Below are 23358 nucleotides of genomic sequence, written 5' to 3'. Positions count from 1 at the left end.
GTGTGTGTGTGTGTGTGTGTGTGTGCGCGCGCGCGCGCGCGCACGCGCAAAAATTAATCAATACCCAGGGCCCCATTTCCCCTTTGGTAACCGTAAGTTTGTTTTCTCTGTGAGTGCTTCTATTTTGTAAATAAGTCCATTTGTATCATTTTATAAGATTCCAGATATAAGCGATAGCATGTGATATTTGTCTTTTGTCTGATTTACTTCACTCAGTATGTTGATCTCCAGGCCCACCCATGTTGCTGCAGATGGCATTATTGCATTCTTTTTTATGGCTGAGTAGTGTTCCATTGTATAAATACACCACCTCTTCTTTATCCAGTCGTCTGTTGATGGACACTTAGGTTGCTGCCGTGTCTTGGCTGTCGTGAGTAGTGCTGCTGTGAACACTGGGGTGCAGGTGTTTTTTAGAATTAGAGTTTTCATCTTTTCTGGATATATGCCCAGGAGTGGGATTGCTGGATCACATGGTGACTCTATTTTTAGTTTTTTAAGGAACCTCCATATTGTCCTCCACAGTGGCTGCACAGTTTACCTTCCCACCAGCAGCGCAGGAGGGTTCCCTTTCCTCCTTGCCCTCTCCAGCACTTGCTGTTCGCGGGCTTGTGGGTGTTGGCCACCTGGCCTTTTTCCCGACCCAGTTCTCTGCTTTCCTGCATTTCTCAACCTTCCACACTTTTCCTAGAGGAAGCTGCTTCATCGAAGATTTGATTCCTTTTTCCTGTTCTGATTTCCCAAAGCTCTGCTCGTGCTCAGCCCCCTCCTTCCACTCGTGTATCGGAGCATTGGGGCGGCCGGGCCCCAGCACTTGCTGAGAGCCCCCCAGGTGCCTGCTGCCATGGGAGGCGTCACCTGCTGTTCACCCCTCCACCTCCTTGACTCCCTCAGCCCCACGTGGGGGGGCCACACCTTCCTCCATCATGTCTGCCTCGTCCTCTCACACACCATGGGCCTGTGGACGTGGAATTTGAATTGAAGTGTTATTTTTAAATAACATCATTTTGAAAAATAAAATGTCTTTGCTAAGTTTTTTTTAATTCCATGTCATTAAGGAGCTTTGGCTATCAAATTGAAAATACAAGAGACTATGTAATAAGCAGAAACCGAGAACAACGTGTACTAGCCAAGATTAATTTGAATGTGTGTGATTAGAATTCGTGTGAATTGGGGTGTGTGGCTGGGAGGCAGTTTATCCTTGTTTTATGAATGAGCAGTGTGCTAATTGATTAAAGAGTTTAAGGAAGTTTAGCTGAAAAAGACACTAAGCGCTCAGCTTGAGTATGAACAGTCACTGGCAGTTCTGTTTATCTCTAGACTGTTCTGTTACTCTGTGACATCAAAGTGTTTGCTTTCTGAGCCCGAACAGTGCATCTCAGTGCATTTCAGCCTCCTGAGCTAATGATGGAAATTGGTTGTTGTAGATATTTAACATGAAACCACTACAGATCGTGTTTCCCTCGAGAGCGGACCCCGAAAGCCCGCTCATTGACCTGGACCTTCACCTGCCCTTACTGTGCTTCAGTCCTGAGAAGGTGCTGCAGGTATGCGTCCTTCCAAACCTGTGAGCATCTCGAGCTGAGTGGCTCCCTGGGGCATCCACACTACTCAAAATACTTATTTTATTTTAATTTTTTTGCTTAAAGCTGACATTCACTACAATGGATACTATATGCAGAGAGCACTTTTAGGGGGTCAGAGTGGCTTTGGTTGCAGCAAACGGAGCAGGGAAAGCAGGGTGGATGCTGGGTGCCATGCCCCGTGCTTCAGCTTTGTCCCCGGTGCTGTCCACGCCCAGATCCTCACATGCCTCCTGACGGAGCAGCGCGTCGTGTTCTTCTCGTCCAGCTGGGCTCTGCTGACACTGGTGGCCGAGTGCTTCATGGTCTACCTGCACCCCCTGCAGTGGCAGCACACGTTCGTGCCCATCCTGTCGGGGCAGATGCTGGACTTCCTCATGGCGCCCACATCCTTCCTCATGGGCTGCCACCTCGACCACTTTGAAGAAGTCAGCAAGGTTGGTGGTCCACCCCGTGAGCGCCTGGGGACGCTGGATGGGAAGCTGCTGGGCTGTGCCCAGGCCCTCGAGGGCGGGCGGGGTCAGAGAGATGCGGTCACTCTTCCTGAGCGCTGCTGCTCTGGGCGTCACATGCACGGTGTACACGACCTCCTGTGTCCCGGGGTGTTCAGGGCCCACGCTCCAGGTGTCACACCCTGGTGCCGCTTAGTCCACTTAGATCACAGTGGCTCTGATGGCTTCTTTGGCCCTTCAGCGAGGCCAGGGCAGGCGCTGGAGTCGAGGGAGCCTGATTTCAAGTCTCTGCCCTGAGTGACTTCCCCGCCTTTGCTAAGCCTCAGTTTCCTCGTCTGTGAAATGGGCACTGCCTTGGGCTCCTGAGCAGGGCTCTGGCTGAGGAATGTCCCTGTCCCTCCTGGTGCCCGGCAGGTGGCTGGCGCTTGGTAGACCAGAGCCGGCATTGTTATTGCTCCACATTTTCCGTTTTTAGTTTTTTCATTAAGCCTCTGTTGTTCACGAATACTACGGACCTACTTCCTAGAAAAATGCAGGTGTGTGCAGCTGTGTCAGAGGGGTCTGTGGGCTGTGCTGAGTTCAGTGGCCGTTCACTCGCCGTGGGGCTGACCTGTGACAGGGTGTGACGCCCTTCAGTGTCCTGGTGGCAAAAGGACGGTACGTGTGCGGCTGAGTTATCGTGGCAGCATCTGGGGGTTGATAGAACAGCTGCATACAGCAAGTGCTTAATACGTGGTAGCTGTCTTTCCCGCTGTGCCGACAGAGACAGGGTATGTTTAGAAGGGGAGCTAACGCCATGGATCTGGGATAGACCGCAATATCGCCAGCGGGCAGAGCAGGTTTGCTTTTCTCAAAACAGCTCTTATTAGATACAATTTACATACCAGAGTTTCCCGGACTAAAATGTGCAACTTAGTGGCTTTCCGTAACTTTATAGAGCTGTGACGACTAATTTTAGACTTTTCTGTCAGCCACCAAGGTACCCTGTGTGCATCAGCAGCCACCCCGTCCTGCCTCCTGCCCAGCCCCTGGCAGCCAGTGTCCACCCTCTGTCTCAGTGGAGCTGCCTGCTCTGTACGCATGGGTTTTGCGTAGATGGTGTCACTCAGCACGTGGTCTCTTGTGACTGGCTCCTCGCACTAAGCGTCGTGCTCCTGGAGGTTCACCTTTGCAGCAGCACTTGACTTTTCTTGCCAGATAGGATTCCCCTGAATGAAGAGACCACAGTTCATCCACTCGAGGGCTGGAGACACTTGGGGTTGTTTCTGCCTTTTGGCCGTTGTGGACATCGCAGCTGTGCGTAGTCACATACACGGTTTGTGTGGACGTGTGTCATTTACCTCGGGAGTCACACCTAGGAGAGAGGCTGCTGGGTCAGGCGGTGACGGGGCGTCTGAGGTTTGGGAAGTGGCCGGGCTGTGGTCCCCAGCGGCTGCAGGCTCACACCTCCCTCCAGCAGGGGGTGGGGGGACTCCGATCCTCCCCCACCTCACGGCACTAGTCCTGTCTTTGGACCCCAGCCCCCCTACTGGGTGGCTTTGGTGGGCATCTCCCCAGTGACTGGCCACGTGGGGCTCTTTTTCATGTGTTTATTGGCAGTTGGTACAGGGTAGCTTTCCTTTTAAACTGTCATTTTGAAAATTTCTAAGTAGGTACAAAAACAGAGAGAGGAGCAGAGGGGATGCTGTGCACGCCCCTCCGTCTTCAGCCATCATCTGGCTTTTTTCCAGGCATACAGAGCCACTCCTGGAAGAGGGTAGGGTAGACGCTGTGCTTGGCCCAGGGCCCCTCCGGGGGTGGAGCCGAGTATCTGTGTTTCTTGCCAGAGCGAGTGACTTACCAGGGGACAAACACACTTTGGGAAAAGGCCATTCAGACCTCATGGAAGGAACGGAAATATGTCACCCTTGCAAACAAGGGAAAAATAGACCATGCTCCAGAGTTTAAAATTATGTTTCTTCTTTAAGTCATTCGGGGGAAAAAAAACCATCTTGTTTCAGACCCTTCAGAAGGGAAGCTTGCAGGCACAGGTACTTGATTCCAGTCCTTAGCCACCAAGGAAGCCCTTTGAGTGATTCGCCTGTCCAGGAAGACTTCAGACAAGGCAGCGGCCTGGACCGAACGCGTCTGAGGGTTGGGGTGTTTTCTCTGGCTGGGGGCTTGGAGGGGATCCTTGCTGCTCCGTGAGGTGGCCCGCTCGCCTGCCGGCTTAGGGCTCTGCCCCGAAGACGTGTTACTGTATGTTCACGTGCCCCTGAGACACGCGTTAAGAGGTGAAAGCTGGTGTCACATTCCGGGGATAGTTGAGGTGCAGAACTCTGGGTTTGGCGCATTATTTGTGTGTTTTGTCCCTGATAAGACTTTACAAGTAAGACATGCACACATTTCAAGAACTCTTAAGTGTGTGGGCTCCCCGGGCCGGGACCCGCCTGCTCCCGTGCCTGGAGGGCTGCTCAGCGGGCAGGCTGAGCAGTGAGTGCGGAGGGCCGGGCGCTCTCCCTGGAGCTCTGCAGTGTTCTCCCCAGACCCCCTCAAGGAGGACGTGGAGCGTTTGTATGGGGAGGGGTGAAAGCCTGATGTTGTGCGTTGGAATCTTGACTCAAAAGAGGCAGATTTAATCAGACAAGCTTGTTCAGACTTCACTCCTGGTGTCCACCGCATTTTTGGTAGAGATGATATAAAGCTTTGTGTGCATATGAGACATGATCGTTTAATGAACGCTGATATGATCTTAGGGAATGTGTCCAGAGAGGTAGATAGACTCAGATTTTCACGTCGGTCTGGTCTTTACGAACTTATCTTACAGGAAGCCGACGGCCTGATTCTGATAAACATCGACAGCGGCAGCATCGCGCACTTGAGCAAGGAGGACGCCGCTGTCCCCGACATCCCTCTCCTGGCTGCGCAGACGTTTGTCCAGAGGTAAAGGGGGAAGCAGCGTTTTTGGGAAAGTCTTGTTCGGGTTCTGTACTCGCCAATTCTGAGTGTCTTTTCCAGTCTTATATTAGTAAATGTTTGATGTATTTAGGAGTGTGGAAGTTATTTGTGAATATTTAAAAATAAAAGTTGTTTGTTTTCATTCCGACCTTGCCTGCATACTAACGGTGGCCCCCAGGTCGGGGACGGTCACCTCCCAACCCTCTTCTGTGCCCCAGGGCCTGCACCTGTGATCTCCAGGCTTCCTTTTCCTCATTCGTTCGCTCTTTCCTTATTCACTCACCAGACACAGACCCAGCGCCCATCACATGCCTTGTGTTGGAAGGGTGTGTGTGTGTAATGCGCGAACAGATGTGGCCCCACCCTTGGGCACCATCGGTCTGGGGACCCCGAAACGTGTGGCCCCTCATCCTTCCCTGAGCAGGGGGCTGCCTCTCCCCTTCACTCCCTCCCCGCACTCGCTCAGCGCTCTTAGTTTTCACAACTGTCTCATGGCTCTTGACGCGTTTTCTAAACTTCTTTGATTGAGATCAGTCAGCCTTTTTCCAGAAAGGGCAGGTAGTAAGCGTTGTAGGCGCTGTAGGCCCGGCGGCCTCTGTGGCAGTGGGAGGGGCCTGGCGACAAGTCTCACACGTGCGCCTCCGGAGGGGGGGGTGTGCTTACTACCCAAGTCAGGAAGCAGGTGCACCCGGGGTGTCTGGGGCTGAGCCGGGGGCTCCCTCAGGGTGCTCCTGTGGGGGACTGCCCCCCTTTGGAATCTAATAAATGGTGGCGAGAGAGGTCCTGCTTTCAGTCCTGCAGCCCGTGTGTGCTGTCCACAGGCAGACCTCGTGTGACGCTCGTGGTGGTGACAGGTGGGGGTGTGGGGCAGCTGCTCTCGGCTTTGGTCAAGTAGCCGGGCTGTGCTGTTCTCGAGGGGCCGGGGTGCAGCCAGTCTTACATCAGGGGTGACTGTTCCCCTTTACTCTGTCTGCTGTTGGGAGATTGATGTGGAAAGAGCTGAGGCCTGAGAGGACGGGAAAGGAGTGGGTTGTTCTGTGCTGGCTCTTCTGAGTTCTGACTCTTACCTGTGTATCGGTCAGTGCAGGCTGCTGTAACAAACAGCACCTAAGCAACAGACATTTATTGTCTCCCAGTCCTGGAGGGTGGATATCTAAGATCAAGGTGTGGCAGGGCTGGTTTTTCCTGAGGCCTCTCTCCAGGGCACGTGGACAGCCATCTCCTCCCTGTGTCCTCACGTGGTCATCCCTCTGTGTGTGTTTGTGTCCTCATCTCCTCTTATAAGGACACCAGTCACATTGGATTAGGGCCACCCTAGTGACCTCATTTTAACTTAATTCCCTCTTTATCTCCAAATACAGTCACGTTCTGAAGTACTGGGGGTTAGGACTCCAACATAAGGATTTTGGGGAACACAGTTTAGCCCATCACACCTTGGTATCAGTGATTCCTTCTATCTGGGTGGTTTCTGCAAAACATATAGGAGGGTCACCTTTATTACTGTTTTTTCCATCTTAAAAAAATTGACGAAAGTCCCCACCCAGAGCTGAGGCTGTGGGTGTGGAGTCCTTTGTGGTCAGCGGGTGGTGCTCAGGGGACCCCAGCAAGGAGTCCTGTGGGACTGTCCCCTTCGTGACCTCAGAAGGTGAACCCTGCCTTCCTGATAAGCAGAGTCCACATTCCCCTGACTTGGAGTGTGACACTCTAGGACTGAAGTTTGCCAGCGTTTGCTGCAGCTTCTCAAGTGTTTACTCAGGTAGAGTGTCCCCAGTAAGATGGGATTCCTGCCTCTGCCCATGTGTTCTTGTCAGAATTCTAGAATGTTCTCAGCCGGTTGGATTCTCACTTGGCCAGACCCCTAAAAGGTGGGATGTGAAGTCTCTCAGGCTCGCCATGGGGACTGTTTATAAGCATGAACTAGCCCATGTGTGGTCAGCGGCATGTCTGTAAAGCCCTCTGGGGCCGTGACCCAGGCTGTGGCGGCCAGTGTCCCGACAGGGCCTGGTGTAAGTGAGTCTGCAGGTCGCATTTGGCCGAGAGGGACAAGGGGCAGTGCCCTTCTTCCCCGAGATGCCCCCTGTTTCTTCCTCACCTTGATCAGAAGTGTGTGTTTGCTGCATCCTCCCTGCCCCACCTGGCCTCCTGGAGGATGGGGACTGGGACCCCCAGCTCTCAGGGCTGAGCTGTCGGGGTGCCTGGGGCAGAGGGAAGGAGGGCCGCAGGGGGAGTGGACGGCTTCTGCAGATGTTTGGTCCCTGCACAGAAGACAGGGTGGGAGAGGAGAGAGATTGCAGCAGGCAACGCCGGGCCTTTTCTGCAGGAAAAGTCACTGCAATTCCTTTGCCCGCGGGACCCCGGTTCTGCGGGGTGAGCGGCCAGCCCGGTGCTGGTGGAGAGCAGCAGGGCAGCGGCTGGCGCTCCTTCCAGGAGGGCGGTTTCCTGACCCGTCAGCCGGGTTAGCCGGGGCTGAGACGTCCCATCTGCACAGCCTCTCCTCATGGGGCGCGAAACAGAGAGCTCCTGGGACCTGGTCTCACCTCCACCCCCACCTGGAGTCACACCGGCCCCGCCAGCCCGTCCTCACCAACCGTGAGGCCTTTGGTGGCCGGTGTTCCCCCACCCCCGCTCCCTACCCCATATGCTCAGGGCCTGCCTCCACCTTTCAGGTCCAAGGTCCTCAAAGAGATTTCTCCGTCACTCTGTTCTGGTTCCCATTATCTCGTATTTGGGGTACATTATCCATTTTTCTACTTTTTCCCGCTCGAACATAAGCTTCACACGGCTGGGCTTTGCTGCCCTCAGCTGATGCCTGGCGTGGCTTCTGGGCTCAGGGGTGTCGGCAGGATGGGTATGTGTTGGGTGGGTGTACTTTGCATATTTAGAGCCTCAGGCTCGCTCCTTGGTTTCCAGAGTTGCATCTAAAAGTGCAGCCTTGGGTGGTTTGAGGAGGCCAGGACCCCATTTGATGAAAACCGCTGCTAGCCTGAGTAGCTCTGCACGAGTCAGCGGCCATCCCGCGGTGCCGCAAGCCTGCCCGGCCAGGGGGCCGTCGTGTGTGTGAGGAGGGCTTTGCAAGGGGGACAGAATGATTCAGCTCGGGTGAAAACTCAATGGTCCAAAGACAAGGCCTTCGTGAGTGTGTGTCCGGAGGTGAATGAACTCTTCTGGGGTGTATGTTTAATCTGCCTTCTCCCCAGCCTCCGGTCATTGACAGGTATTTCGGGCATCTCGTGAGTGCTTTTGTTTTTGTGTCCCTGAGTGTTAATTTACCTCTTCCCAGGGGGCTCTCTCTGGCCAGTAGGCAGTGGTCAGGTGATGTGCCTGAGCTGTGGTCAGCATCCTTCTGCTCCTTTCCAGGGTCCAGACCCTGCAGCTGTACCACGAGCTGGACCTCGCTCACCTCTGCGCCAGCACTGACCTGAATGAGGACCGAGCCTCTCGGCGGGCCTGGCAGCAGGGACTCAACCACCAGATACAGCAGATCACCGTGCACCTGCTTGTCAGCATCTTCAGGTATTCACGACACTGCTTGTGTCTGTAGCGGACCCACCAGCTCCCAGTTCCGCTGGCCGCGACACCAGCACTCAGGTGACGGGGCGTGAGAGAGGCCCCGCCCCCAGGAACCCTGCCTTGTGATCTTAAACATCAGCAGGTCCCTGGGAGACGCTGATTCGCCTGGGCCCTTCCCACCCCTTGTCTCTCCTGCCGATGACTTCCTGGGAGGGTCAGCCCGGGTGGGGGACAGGCAGATCATGTCGGGAACGAAGCCCACCCAGGCCTGGGCCCGCAAGACCTTCCTCCTTTCTCCTCATCCCTGTAACTGCCATTGGCGTCTCTCGCGTGCTGCTGGGAACCAGCACTTGGGCGGAATCGGTTACGTAGACAGCACCATGTGTTTATTTCGGTGTGGTGACGTGCGGGGGTGGAGCTGCTGTTTCTGGCCTAAACGTGCTGTCGTTTGAGGAGCGTATGCTAAACACTTGCCCCGGTAACATGCCAGCTTTTGAAGAAGGCATTAGTGGAGCAGCCTTCAGGCCTTTTCTTTCTGCCAACGCTCTGCTTTGTCTCACAGCCTTCTCCCTCTCTCTCTCTCTCTCCCCCTCTCCCTGCAATCGTGTGGCAGGGAAGGTGGCAGACTCCAGGTCTCCTTCTGATCTGGGTGGCCCCTCGCCTGGGAGGGGCTTAGACCAGCCAGCCGACCTCACGACACTCTGTGATTTCAAAACCGACATTTTAAAGGCCAGGTTCTTTTGCTGTCTGTTTCCATAAAGCAGATCACTTATTGGGGGGAAGTGTGATGTGGTGTTATAGATAGGTTGTATCAGCTCTTTGCTCAAAGCAGGATAGTTTGTGTGATCGTAGAAATGTTGTTCTCCTCTTGTTCTTTTAAGACGAAATCTTTCGGGACAAGAGTGTAGCTCAAGTGGTAGAGCGCATGCTTAGCATGCGTGAGGTCCTGGGTTCATTCCCCAGTACTTTAAGAATGAATAAATGAATAAGTAAATTAATCAAATAAAATTACCTCCCCCCACCCCCCAACAAAAGAGATGAAATCTTTCATGAAGAAGGTTGCTTTTAATCCTCTGCATGCTTGATGAGTTTAGTTCATTAAAAAGCAGAACATATGATATCAGATTATAAAACTGAATTTCCCCTAGATAAAGTAATGGTTTCCCTCACAAGAGAAGGAAGACACTGAGTGGACTACATACTGCATACGCCCTGGAGGGCTGTCGATTCTATTGGCAGCTGAGACTTTAGATCGAGGGATCATGTGCCGAAGTCCCCATGGTGTGTAGGTGGGGAGGTTGGGTACAAAGACGCGAGGTGGCCAGTGGGGTTCAGGCTGGCGGCTTAGCTGGTTTAATATCAGAGTCTGGCCGCCCCTCCGTGTCACCATCCTGAATTCAGTTTTACTTGTATGGATAATTACTGATGCTTGCACCTTTATTTGCATAAGGAACTTTCGGGGCTTGAAGAAGACAGACGCCCTCTCCTGGAGCTTCAGCTTCAGTTGTGCTCTAAGTAACGAGACAGCCTGACCACAGAGCACACCCAAGCCTTGTGGTTCAGGGGTTGGGGCAGTCTTCCTGCAGGACAGGCCTTTTCAAAGTGTGTATGTCTTGTGGTCATTTTTCTGCTGACAGCGATGTGTTCTTCATGTATAAAGATACTTCACCATTTAGACTCTCTCTCCTCATCAGGGATGTGAAGAATCACTTAAATTATGAACATCGAGTGTTCAACAGTGAAGAGTTCCTCAAAACCAGAGCCCCAGGGGACCAGGCCTTCTATAAACAGGTGAGAGGTGGTGGGGCGTGTGTCCATTCGATCTGCACACCTTTCTGTATTGAAAGTATTTTTCAAAACAAATTATTTCGAGCATCTGTTAATATTTTATTCAGTGTTTCAGCTTTTCCAGCAGTTTGTTTTAGCGTGTCTCCTTTTGGTCCTTTGGCAGGCTCTGACTTTTTTTATTCAGCTTTTTAGAGTGTAATTTACATATAACAAAGTGCACTCATTTTAAGCAGCACTATTTACAATAGCCAAGACATGGAAACAACCTAAATGTCCATTGACAGACAACTGGATAAAGACAGTGTGGTATGTATATAATAGAACACTACTCAGTCATAAAAAAGAGTGAAATAATGCCATTTGCCGCAGCATGGATGGACCTAGAGATGATCATATTAAGTGAAGTGAGTCAGACAGAGAAAGACAAATATCATATAATATCACTTATGTGGGATCTAAAAAAAGATACAAATTTTATTTACAAACCAGAAATAAACTCACGGACATAGAAAACAAACTATGGTTACCAAAGGGGAAAGGGAATGGGGGAGGGATAAATTAGGAGTTTGGGATTAACAGACGCACATGACTGCATATAAAATAGATAAACAGCAAGGACCGTTGTACAGCACAGGGAACTGTGTTTGATATCTTGTAATAACACATAATGGAAAAGAATCTGAAAAAGTGTATATGTGTGTGTGTGCATAACTGAATTGCTGTGCTGTACGCCTAAAACTAACACTGCAGATCAACTCTACTTCAGTTTTAAAAATTAAGGAAAAAAACTAACCACCCCCACACCTCGTGGCCGCTGTCCCTGCTGAGTGAGATGGGCTGCGTTCTGTCTGTGAAAGGTGTATCTCCCTGAATAAACTTACTCACTTAAAAAAAAAAATTTGCAGTATCGAGTGTGATGAGTCTTGACAAAGGCATAGACCTGGCAGCCCACCCCCTAGTCTGGTCTCGAACCTTTCTTTCCATCATCCTGTACAATTCCATGCCCTTCCCGTCACCACCCCGTCCCAGGGCCGGGCAGTGCCCACCCCATCCGCACGGTCTCCTGGGCCGCCGGCCTTCTCTCCCCGGGAGCTGACATGGAGATCCGTCCCCGAGAGCCCGCAGACAGGGTGCGCTGGCCTCAAGGTGTGGATCGCCTGGGAGGCCGCCGTCCACAGGAGACCCCAGACTCATTGACAAAGTACAGGGACCGTGGCTGCTGCTGTCCTGGGGGTCAGGGTGGTCCAGGCTTTTGAACTTTCAGGGATTGTTCAGATGCAGAGAGTGGCTGATTCCTTCAGACTGGCTGGTGGGGAACTGAGGGGGACTCTGAGGTGGTGATAAATTATGAAAGCTACTGTGTTTGGGAGCTTCGGTCAGAGGAGCTGGAGAGAGGCCACGGGGGGCGGGGCGGGGGCGGGGCTCTAGCTCGGCTCCGCGAGGCCGGTCCAGCGAGTGCTCGCCGTGACCCGCCCTCCACGTCCGTTCCAGGTCTTGGATACCTACATGTTCCACGCTTTCCTCAAGGCCCGGCTCAGCAGAAGGATGGACGCCTTTGCCCAGATGGACCTCCACACACAGTCCGAGGAGGACAGGTGCTGCGACTGGGCTGGAGGCTGCCCGGCTCTCTGGGGCCTGGAGCTCATGCAGCACAGCTGTATGGGGTGGATAACGATGGGTTCGGTCGGGGAAGCTTCCTCTTTAACGTTCAGGAGTCGGGGAGCAGCCAGGCGCCCCCTGTGCGTTTCTGCCTCTTGGGGGGGCACGTGGAATGCGCCCGCACTGGCCCCTCGGGGTCTGGGGCGTGCTGCTTTCTCCCACCTTCTCTCCCCACGTCTTCACTGTTTCCTGCCTCTTCCACGATGCTCTTCCTGATCCCCCAAACATGCGTCAGCCGTTGACAGTGCCCTCGTCTGTTCTGTGTTGTGGCCTCTCCTGGGGTGCGGACTGTCCTTCAGCCTTGACTACACGTGGGAGAGCCCGGTGTGTCCCCGCTGTTTCCTGCTCAGTGCAGGAGTGTTGGGTGCTGGTCACCTCGCCGGGGACACTCAGTGCGGGAGTGTTGGGTGCTGGTCACCTCGCCGGGGACACTCAGTGTGGGAGTGTTGGGTGCTGGTCACCACGCTGGGGACACTCAGTGGGGAATGTTGGGAGCTGGTCATCTTGCCGGGGCTACTTAGTGCGGGAGTGTTGGGTGCTGGTCACCACGCTGGGGAGAATGCTCAGCTGAGCCTTGCTCTCCCATCCCTGTTGCGTCTGGAAAGTGACGTGCTGGCTTTCTCTACGCAGGATAAATGGGACGCTCCTAAGTCCAAGAAGACCGACGATCGAGAAGATGGCCAGCCGGAAGTCCTCGCCGCTGCACGCGGCCGACAGGCGCATGGTGGTCAGCATGCCCAACCTGCAGGACATCGTGGTTCTCGAGCTGCCGCCCCGCAACTCATCGCTTCGGAAGATGCACACCTCGGATTGTGGGAGCAGCCATGCAGGTGACACAGCCACTCCTGTTTGGGGGCTTCTGTTTGTCACGTGACTCTCACGCTGCAGGTCATCGGAAGAAACCGAAGCCTGTAACCAGAGAAGGGACGGGTTTTTGGTTTTTCTAAAGAAGTTTAATTATTTGAAACACTTCTCGAGTATTCGTTCTGCAGACCGTGTCCAGTATGGAGAATGATTTCTTGTGTGTATTTTCCGTCACCCCATCCCACTGCTGAAGGCGGCAGTCGTACAGGTTCCTGTGTCTTTCATGCGTGTGTGTGTAGTGCACATATATGTACGTGTGCACAGCAAGTACGTGTTTATGTACCTCCCTGTCTAAAGGGACATGACAACTGCTGGGCCTCCAGTGACCGCCAGGCCCTTTGTGGCGCTGGGGGTACAGGCCCCCACCCTCCTGAGCTGACGTTCCCGGGGTAAAGGCAGGTGACAGAGAAGCATGTGACGTTGGGGTATCAGGGTCATGACCTGAGCCGTCACGGGGTGGTCGGGTGCTGATGGGCAGCGATGCGGTGACTGGAGAGGCTGGCTGCGGCCCTGGTGGGCAGACTCCGGGGGAGGGCGAGTTGAGAGATGCGGCTGCTGCGTCTCTGAAGGAATCTGTGCGCAGCCCCAACTGTTGGTGTTAAGTTGCTATAAAACACGACGGACGTGTGTGAGCCCACTTGTCCCTGCGTGGGCCGCGGCAAAGCAAGTCACGATGTCGGTCGTTTGAGCTCTGGGTCCTCTCCCCGTGGTCTCCGGGTGAAGTCTCCATCCGTCCACGGTGGACCAGAAAAGCTGCGGTGAGGCCAGGTGCTGCCCCCCTCCCGCCCCCAGCAGGTCCATCTCAGCTTAGGTTGTTAGCTTAATCCTTCGACGGGTAAGGACTCACTACCACTTGTTTCCATTTACCATCAATAGTTTTAGCAAATAAAGCTGTTCAGTGTTCGCAGGGGGCATGGAGGCAGTGAGGAGCCGTTCAGCGGCGGGGGGCGGTGTGTGTGGAACTTCCTGGACAAGGCACACAGGTCCCTGCCCTGCCCTGTGCGGAGGCAGGAGCCCCAGCCTGGACTGCGGGCTGGGAGGGGGCGGCGTTCGTGTGTAAGGCCCTGCTAACTGTCTGCTCGCCTCCGCTTCCCCCGTCAGTTCTGTGTGTGGCCCCCAAGTCCACGCACACCTTCAAGATCCCGGAAGTCCACTTCCCGCTGGTGGGCCAGTGTGTGCAGGCGTTCCACGCGGACTGCGCCGCCCAGCTGACCAAGGTCATGGGCTCGCTGCCGCCCGAGAGCTCGGCGCTCCTGGCCGGGTACCTCTACCTGCGCGGGCTCGTCCGCCTGACGCAGGGCCAGCTGCTGGGCGCGCTCCTGGACTTTCAGAGCTTATACAAGACGGACGTGCGGATCTTCCCCGCCGACCTCGTCCAGAGGACGGTGGAGTCCCTGTCGGGACCTGAGCGCGCGCAGGCGGAGCGGACGCCCGAGCTGCGGAGGCTCATGAGCAAGGTCATGGACAAGCCCGCGGACGCCCCCAAGGCCGATGACCGCGTCAAGCACTTCGAGCTGCCCAGGACGCACATGCAGCTGGACGACTTTGTGAAGAGGGTCCAGGAGTCGGGCATCGTGAAGGACACCGGCACCATCCACCGGCTGTTCGCCGCTTTGACCGTAGGTGCGAGGCCGCGGGCGGGGCGGGGCCGGGCGGGGCGGCTGGGAGGAGCCTTGCGCCGTGAGGCCTTCACCGGCTCCCTGGGCGCGAGGACCTGGGGGGCTGCCAAGCCTCTGGCCCTGGGGGGGGAAGGGGCTGGGGATGCTTGATGGCATCTCTCCCGTCCTGGGGGGTCCACTCGCTGCGCGATGACCACTCCCTCCCAAGTGGGTCCTCGGCTTCAGCGGGAACGCTTCCAACACTCGTAATGGGGAGACCGTGTGGCAAACACCCCCCGCCCCCCCCCCCCCCGCCGCCTTCGTTTCCCCGAATTTGCTGCAGCTGCGGGTGGGCTGAGCTCCCTTCCACTCCTCCCTCCTCAGAGGGACACTGTCCCAAACTTGGCATTTGCCTTCGGGCCATTTTTTATGCATTTGCTGTAAGTGGCTGTCCCCACCAACAGTGCGTAGGATTTGTGTTTTGAAACTGAAACCATACGTGAATCATGCATGTCAGTCTGCATTTTCTGTCCTCTTCAATGCTGTGTTCTCAAAGTGTGTCCGTGGTGACACATGGATCTGGATGTTCGCTTAATCACCGACGGTGTGACCTGAGGACCGCTCAGCATGTTAGCTGTTCCCCATCCGGTGGTGTCGGTGATTCTGCTTTTCAGGTGCTGACACGGAGGGTCGCCACCTGTCCCCCGAGCGTGCGGGACGCCTTCCTCTGGGGCTGCAGCAGGAGAGCCGTCATTCCTGCCGCAGGTGCCTCGACCCCCGGCTGCCCCGCCTGTGAGGGGCCGGCTTCCCTCCTCCTGGGGACCCCTGGGCATTGACGTCGGAAGCATGTGGCCCACCTTGAGAGGGAGGTGACCTCTGCTGTTGTTCCAGCCGAGCGTCTGTGCCTGGAGCCGCCGGTCCCTGTCCTCTGAGCCCCCGTTGCAGTCCTGCCCATTTCCCTATCGGACAGTTACCCTCACTTCTGTGGGCAGGACCTGCTGTGTCCTCTGGAAAGGCATCCTTTGCTAGTAACAGGCCGGGGACATCCCCCTCATGCAACCCCGAGACTATAGGACGTGGCTCCTGCCTCATTTCCCGTCTGTGGGCAGATGTGGTGTCATTTCTGTGCACGCGTGTGCCCTTCCCCCAGGCAGGCCGTGGACTGTTTGTTCAGGGGCCTCTCAGTCGGCCTGACGAGGGCGCGGCCAGCCCAGCGCTCACGGGACCCTCCACGTGGTGACACTTACGTGGAGAAGTGGCAGCTCCTTGGCCGACCCGGCCTGTCTCCCAGGGCGTCTGTGGGCCTGAGGGCAAGGCCCAGGGATGCGCTGAGTCCCTGGGGCAGAGGCACTTTTGGGACCTGACCGGCCGCCCTTGGGCTGCCAGGAGCTGGGCGGGCGGGCGCCGCAGGACTCAGTGCGCTCAGAGGAGGCCCTGCCCCTCATGCTTCCGAGCGGGGCCTTGGCAAGGCCCCGGGCGCCTGGCCAGCTGCAGAGCCTGTGGACAGCGCCTGAACTGCTGGGGTGTCGTTCCCATGTAGCGGGGCGTCCCCTTCCGTCCCTGCCCGGCCTGTTGCCTCACAGTCCAGGTTGGCTGATGGCCTGGGTGGCACTGTTTTCTCGCAGGAAGAAGAGAGTCTGTCCCCCAGCTGTCACCTCCTTTTGGCCCACAGCGCCTTTGCGGGGAGCCAGGCAGGGTGATTTTATGGCTGGACACATGAGCACCAGCCAGCAGTCCCAGATGTATGCTCATAGGTGCTCAGACTTGACTCACAAAGACATGCCATCAATGGCCCTGCTGTCACTCTGGCTCCATTTGCATTTACTAGGTCATTAACTGTCCTGATTCTGGGACATGTAAGCCATTGTAACGCAGCACCAAATGGACAGTCTGCCTGATGGCCAGTTATGTGTTAAAAAAGCAGGATTGGGTCAACACTGAGTATCCCCATCTTAGAATAAATCCACATGAGATAAGAGCACACACGTCGCAGTCTGACATTTGTGGGGCAGGGCCCTCATGTTGTGGCCCCAGGGCCAGGAGGCTGCCACGTGCAGCCCTCAGCGTGGCCTGCAGGGCTCTGTGAGCCTACCTCCCCTGTGAGACAACCTGGGGAGAGTGCTGGAGTGTGGGTGAGGGGCAGAGACCGACAGTTGGCATTTTTGTGCAGAACTGGAGACAAATGGAGGATGAGGATTCTGTCCTTGAGGGGGGTGTGCGTGGCGGGGGTGTGTGCGTGTGGCCCCTGTGTGCATGATGGCTGGTGGGCGCGCTGGCCGGGGCTGTGCACCGTCCAGATGTGCCGCAGCCCTGGAGGGTGGCGCCTGCCGGCCCGTGCGGGGGTCCCTGGCCTCTTGGGTGTCCTTTGCCCTGGCTCCCAGAGCCCACGGGGCCGCCTCACCTCTGTCTGTGAGAGGCAGCTGTTTCCGGTGCTGGGGACCCACGCCTCCCTCTGCAGGGCCCAGTGACTGTGCTGGGGCCCAGGTGGCAGGAGGGTTTGTTATGATGATGGAAGGGCCAGGTGCTTGGGTGTGGGGGCCATGTGCCCGTGCCTTCAGTCTCCATCTTTCATGAAGTAACAGTTTCTCGGTTCTCCCCAGCCCCCATCTCTTATTCTCCTGATTCTTGGGTTTTCTTGCTCGGCTCTTTGGGCTCAATGTTTTCTTCGCGTTGTCCACTTGAAGCAAATGCTTCTGATAAAGCACACGGCTCAGAACCACCAGCAGGCGTGGACTGAGGCGCCCTGTCGGAGGCAGCTGCATTGAGTAGTGTTTCCAAAATGGCAGCAGGATGAGAGCGGTTTTGTGGGGTCGGGCGCCTGCCGCGTGCCCTCGGGTGCCTCACTGCCCGGCACAGGGACTCCAGGTGCCATCGACCTGGGCATGGGTGTAGGTTTCTGTGTTTGGATCCAGTGCCGTCAAACAAATACATAAGGTTGCAGGCAACCACCGTGAACAGTCAGGGGAACAGGTGAGCTGGAGGATCAGCTCCGAGGCCCGCCGCTGGGGGAGGGCTTCCCCTGAGCGCTCCCACGCCCGCACCGCGTGCTGACGAGGTCTGACCTCCCCGTTCGTCATTCCAGTGGCAGCAGTCACTCTCCACCCGTAGATGTGCCCCCAAGACTGGGAGTGCCCCCTGTCTCACCAGCCGCCCCTCAATCCAGCCACACTGGGTTGTGGCCGTGATGTCACATTCCCAGATGACTGTCGTCCTAATGGTGAGGAGCCTGGGGAGCCAGAGCGGGGCTCTCACAGCCTCTCTGGGCTGCTTCAGTCTGGCCTGCAGCCAAGTTGGGACGGGGAGGTCCCCACGCACACACAGAGCAGTACAGCATCGGCAGGGGGCCGTCCACCTGGCACCTGCCCGCCTGCCAGCAAGGGCTTGCTCTCCAGGCCTCCGTCCCTTTGTGACTGAGCCTCCCATGGTGGCTGGGCCCATGTAGAGGGTGGAACATAGCAGGTGTCGTGAGGAAAGAGCCTGCCAGCTCAGCGGCTGCCTTGGCCAGGGTGACAGCCTTGTCAAGAAAGCTGCACACGAGTTGTTTTATCTGGGTCTTAAGGAATGGGTGGGAGTTTTCAGGTCCAAGCACCCCAGACCTGAAGCGTGCACAGAGGTGTGTAACAACGTGCTTGTTACCATGCTGGGACACAGGAGAGGGGAGGGGAGAGGAGGGGGCCCAATCCTGGAGGGAGCTGGGCCTGATGAACACCAGGAGCCCCAAAGTGCTTGAACAGAGGGGGGAGCTCTTGTTAGCATCTTAGAAAAATCATTCTGGGTGTTGGGTGAAGCAGGCCGCCTGCAGGGCAGCTTTGAAAGTGGGGCACTTGTGGGCTTCTTCCTGCGCAGGACGGAGTGCAGACAGATCCAGGATGCAGAGCAGAGGCAGCACTGAGCCAGGGCAGGCGCCAGACACAGGGGAACAGGGGGATTGGGATGGGCTGGACTTCTTAGCAGCGGGGCGGGAGCTGGGTGACAGTGGGGGTCCCAGCTCCATTTCACAGAGAGGGAAGCAGGTTTGTTCCACAGCTTGCCTCTGGTCACACTGCCAAACAGTAGTGAAGCTGGACTTCAGACTTGGGTCTCTGTCCAATTCCAGAGCCCGCGACTGTTGGGTATTGGGAAGGCTGCTGGATCAGTTAAGATCGTCAGGGTTACAAACACTAAGAAGAATATATTTGCTCACATAACCAATACTGAAATGATGATAAACCTGGCTTCAGGCAAGGCTCGATCCAGCGGTGTGGAAGTGTCACCAAAGATCTGGTCTCTTCAGTGTTAGCTTCACCCTGGGACTGGCCCCAGGATGGCTGCCACCAGTTCAGGGGGTGACTCAGGACTTTGTCCTTGTTCCAGTGTTCTCGCCTGGTGCCCCAAGAGTTACTGTGACTAACTGCTTAGGTCCCATGGAGATCCCCATCCCTGGGTCAGGAGCTGGAGGGGGCAGATGGGCTCAGCCCAGACCAAGTGCCCACCTGGGCACCTGGAGAAGCCCGGGAAAGGAGGGGAGGCTTTCCGTCCAGGTAGAGTTAGGCACTGGCGCCACCTGCTGCCTCCTGCCGGTAATGCGCTGCTTTGTGATACAAAGCAACATTCCTGAAGTTTGTGTAAGTGCCTGTAAGAAATCTCTTTTCTCTTCCTAAACTAAGGGCACGAGAAACAGATTGACCCGGAAACATTCAAGGATTTCTACAACTGCTGGAAGGAGGCAGAAGCAGAGGCCCAAGATGTCAGTCTGCCTTTGTCCGTGATAGAACACCTGGATAAAAACGAGTGTGTCTATAAGCTGTCTAGCTCCGTCAAGACGAACCGCGGCGTGGGCAAGATCGCCATGACCCAGAAGCGCCTGTTCCTCCTGACCGAAGGGAGACCGGGCTACGTGGAAATTTCCACCTTCAGAAACATAGCGGTAAGAGCAGCTCTGGAAGCCGCCCTGAGCTTGGAGGGCACACCGGCCAGAGCAGACCACCCGCCTCTTCCTGCTGCAGATCCTCCATGGGCCCCGTACGGTCTGTGCCTCAGTGTGCTCACCTGCAAAGTGGGGATAATGATGTACTCTCCAACCATGATTGCTGTGGGGACTGAATAGATTAGGTGTGTAACGCGCTCAGAGCTGCCGATGACTGACGTCTGAGACAGCTGGTGTGCGTTTGGGAGCGGAAGCGCGGGAAGCCATGTAGCTTGTTCTTTTGCCGACCTCGGATCAGAGAACGTGTGAGGAGCGTAGAACTTCCTCCCCGAGATGCTTACTGAGAAACTGCCGGCCCCTGGGAGCTGCTGTAGCTCTCGTCTCCCAATCAGGTTCCTGGCCGGTCCACGCGGCTCAGTTTATAACAACTTTAAATGTCTGTTCTGTCATCTTCCCCACTGAGGAGATCGGAACCAAGGCTGCCTTAGCTTTACTTCCCCAAGATCATTTCCTCAGTGTGAGCAGCAGGTCAGCTGTGTTAACCCAGATGCGGAAGATTCGCAGAGACAGGGAAGGCAGGCAACGCCCCTGCAGCCAGCGGACCCCCTTCTCACTGTTTCCTTCAGTGCCCCCCACATCTGCTTCCACAGACTTCCTCCCAGGAGTTCAAGGAGAGAGGGACTTAAGGAGGCGAAATAATGAACCACCGTTGAACGCGGTGGACGAGCCCAGCCGGGGGGCTGTGCTGGTGGGCTGCTCACGCCACGCCCGGGTCCCCAGGGAGGGCTCGCTGAGCCCCTCGGCGTGTGTGCACGGGGACAGTGGACGACCTTAGCGCGCCGCTCCTACATTCACCTCTCGTCCGCCCCACGGCCCTGCAGGTGTCATCCCCCTCACTGCCTCTCTCTCTGCCTCTGCAGGAAGTCCGGAGCACCACGGTGGCTTTCCTGCTCCTGAGAATTCCCACCTTAAAAGTCAAAATGGTGTCCAAGAAGGAAGTCTTTGAAGCTAACCTCAAGAACGAGTGTGACCTGTGGCACCTGATGGTGAAGGAGATGTGCGCTGGGAAGAGGCTGGCCGATGAGCACAAGGTCTGGGCCCGGGGCTGCCCCTGCCTGCTTGTGCCGCGCTCCTCTGGGCTCGCGCGTGTCTCTGTGGCTCTGCCCAGCGAGAAGCCGGGGCGCCCGGGCCGTGAGCGGGCTGGCATTAGATGAGGTCTTGTCAGGGAGCGTCTCGCTGAGGATGCTGCGGCCCACGGGACCCAGCGCGGGCCCCACGGGGTTGGGGACACCCTGGGGGCAAACGCAGGGGCCAGCAGGGTGCTGTGGGTGGACCGTGGGGGAGGCTGTCTGCTCTCTCCTCACCTCCCCATTCTGGTGACATCCCCGGGGTTGGAGGGCGGGGGGTCGGGGGCTGGACTCCGGCAGGTTCAAGCTGAGTATTCTGGGTACACACATCCTGCTCCGAGTGACTCTCCACTTTTCCCTGCACAGGATTAGGGTTTCGGTTGGGGGTGTGATAGATGTCTTCTGTATGGTTAGTTTCGATCGTGGGGAGTTTTGGACCTCCGTTTACTCTGGGCCAAGTTGATGGCTGTGACAGAGCCTAAAACACTTGCTTCCTGACCCTTTGTGGAAGTTTGCTGACCCCTGGGAGACACAGTCAGTATTTGCCTCAACTGAGAGTAAATGATTACATGACATCAAATCCAAAATCAAACGCTTCATGTCACTTTGGAAAAAACACACATCTTCAGAAGTATTGTTCGTGTCGCGTGATGGTCCTGCAGGGAAGCGACTGCGGCTGTGCTGAAACGACCGTTTCTTCGGCAGGACCCCCAGTACGTTCAGCAGGCGCTGACCCACGTCCTGCTGATGGACGCCGTCGTCGGGGCGCTGCAGTCGCCCGGGGCCGTGTACGCTGCCTCCAAACTGTCTTACTTCGATAAGATGAAGAACGAGAGTAAGCTAAGCCTGTGTCTGATGCGGCCGCGGTGTCTTAGGTCTGTCTTCAGGGACTTTTATCTGCTGTCTTTCTGTCTCCTCGGTTTTCTCGAGTTTCCCCCTTTCATGCTTTCAGGTTCTGAGTAGCACATGTCGCTCTGTGTCTTTCCTTTTCTTACCTAGCAGTAGTCCTCGGGGCTCTCCGCTCCTGAGGATGCGCTGAGGCACCTGTCCTGGGCTTTGCATACGGAAGTAGGCACTAACCACTGTCAAATGACCGTGTGCCGCAGGTCACAGGCACTGGGCTAGACCAGCGATGTAAATTCATGAAACACGGTGACCAAGGTGTGGGGATGTTTCAAAAACTATGTCTAGTTGTTTGTATGCATTTGAGAAAATAAGTTCTATTAAGATATAGTTCTCATGCCACACCCTTCTAAAGTGTATGAGTCACTGGTTTTAGCAAATTCAGAGTTGCACAGCCATCAGCACAATGGATTTTAGAACATTTTCATCACCCATAAGTGTACAAAACCCCATGCAGTCAGCAGTCATCCCTCAGCTGCTAAGCGAACGCTGGTCTACTTTGTCTCGATGGACTTGCCACAAGGTCGCCCGTCTGTGCATTTCACATGCACAACATCATACGTGTCCTTTGTGCCTGGCCCCCGCCATGCAGCATTGCTTCCGTGTTCATCCGCGCAGAGGTGTCACTTTTTCCGGCTGAGTTATACTCCGCTGTATGGACGTAGTGCAGTTTATCCGTCCATCCGTTGACCACTGAGTTTTCTACTTTCTGGCTGTGAATGGTGCTGCCCTGAACGCTCACGTGGAAGTTTTGCTGGGACGTGTATTGTCACTTTTCTTGGGTATTTGGCGAGGAGGACTCTGTGAAGTGTCACCCCTGCTTTAGGGAAAACAAGCTTCAGCTACACGTTCATTCACCTCTGTGCGTTTTGCTCTTCACGGCGTCTGTTGCTGTGAGATTCCTCGTGCTTCCTGGTCCTGGGACCACCCCCTCTCATGTCCCAGGACCCCCATCTCCAGGAGCAGCCAGGGTGCTCCAGTTGCTGGAGTGACTTGCAGAAGCTCTTGTCAACAATCCTGGAACCAGACGTTGATTTGCTGGGGTTTTTTCCCCTTAATTAGGAACAAAATCGAATGCACACTGCGCGTCAGCTGCTTAGACCGCCCATGCTCACACCTAGTCTTGATCAAGGTTTACAGAAAAGCCTCCTGAGTCCTCCGTGAACGAGGGCTCCACCCAACACGTGACCCTCAGTTCCGTCAGAGGGGAGCTGTGCAAGCTCGGGGTCCCTGACCCCTTGCTGCCAACCAAGAACTGCCTTCTCTTGTGTAAAGCTTAACAAGGCAACGTGCTTAGGTTATGATCCTGGGCTTAAGTTAGTAGCTTATGGTCAATTCGTGATGGAAAATCTAAAAATGAAACTTTCTGAAACCTGCACCCCACCCCTGGGGAGAGGCATTTGGCAATGATTGGAGGTATTTGTGGGGGGTGTGTAGTGGGGGGGTGAGGCCAGGGAGGCTGCCAAACATCGTACAGCACAGGACGCCCCCGCGGCAGCCACCCTGTGGCCCCAAAGGTTGAGAGACTGCTCGCAGGTGAGATTTATAGAGAAACGTTTAAAAGTCTTCACTCTGCCAGGGTGACAGGTGAGTGCGGACGGAGGTCAGGGTATTGAGCTCGGGAGCTGTGATTAAACAGAAAGCAGCAGGCGGTCACTTCCCACCGCCAGAGGAAGGAGGTGGGACGCACGTGGCTTTACTTTAATGTCTGGTTGCAAAGATAGTTCATCTTCACAAACGAGAGGTTTTACCCCAGAACTACTGGTCCAGGGAAGGCAGAACGTGAGCTAACCCTGCGTGCGTTGGCGTTTCAGTGCCCCTGGCCGTTCCCAAGACGACCTCGGAGACGCTGAAGCACAAGATAAACCCGTCGGCAGGTGAGACGACCCCACGCGGCGTGGACGTCCTGCTCTACACCCCAGGTAGCGGTCTCTCCCCTCTTGGCGGCTTTTTTCTGAACAGTCTGAGAGTTTAGACGTGTGTTCAAGGTCAGCCTGGAAGGGAGGGGCAGACGGCCTGATGGAGGGCGGTTTT

General features: G+C 55.7%; 1 protein-coding gene across 5 annotated transcripts in view; it reads left to right on the top strand.

Annotated features, from left to right (window-relative positions):
- DENND3 (DENN domain containing 3) overlaps positions 1-23358 on the top strand; it is a 46102-nt gene that overhangs the window by 12191 nt on the left and 10553 nt on the right. For 4 of the 5 annotated variants that reach the window (XM_032468120.1, XM_032468119.1, XM_032468123.1 and 1 more), the window contains 12 exons: positions 1425-1544; positions 1799-2017; positions 4839-4954; positions 8327-8482; positions 10174-10270; positions 11759-11862; positions 12557-12756; positions 13892-14413; positions 19035-19294; positions 20215-20385; positions 21127-21256; positions 23139-23246. In XM_032468120.1, coding sequence (XP_032324011.1) covers positions 1425-1544; positions 1799-2017; positions 4839-4954; positions 8327-8482; positions 10174-10270; positions 11759-11862; positions 12557-12756; positions 13892-14413; positions 19035-19294; positions 20215-20385; positions 21127-21256; positions 23139-23246 — 2203 coding nt within the window. The remainder of the gene's footprint in view (positions 1-1424; positions 1545-1798; positions 2018-4838; positions 4955-8326; positions 8483-10173; positions 10271-11758; positions 11863-12556; positions 12757-13891; positions 14414-19034; positions 19295-20214; positions 20386-21126; positions 21257-23138; positions 23247-23358) is intronic. The other variant, XM_032468121.1, reaches the window with a different exon arrangement.

The sequence above is a fragment of the Camelus ferus genome, chromosome 25 (assembly GCF_009834535.1).
Source record: "Camelus ferus isolate YT-003-E chromosome 25, BCGSAC_Cfer_1.0, whole genome shotgun sequence".
NCBI classification, from domain to species: domain Eukaryota; kingdom Metazoa; phylum Chordata; class Mammalia; order Artiodactyla; family Camelidae; genus Camelus; species Camelus ferus.
This window is presented reverse-complemented; position numbering and strand designations above follow the sequence as displayed.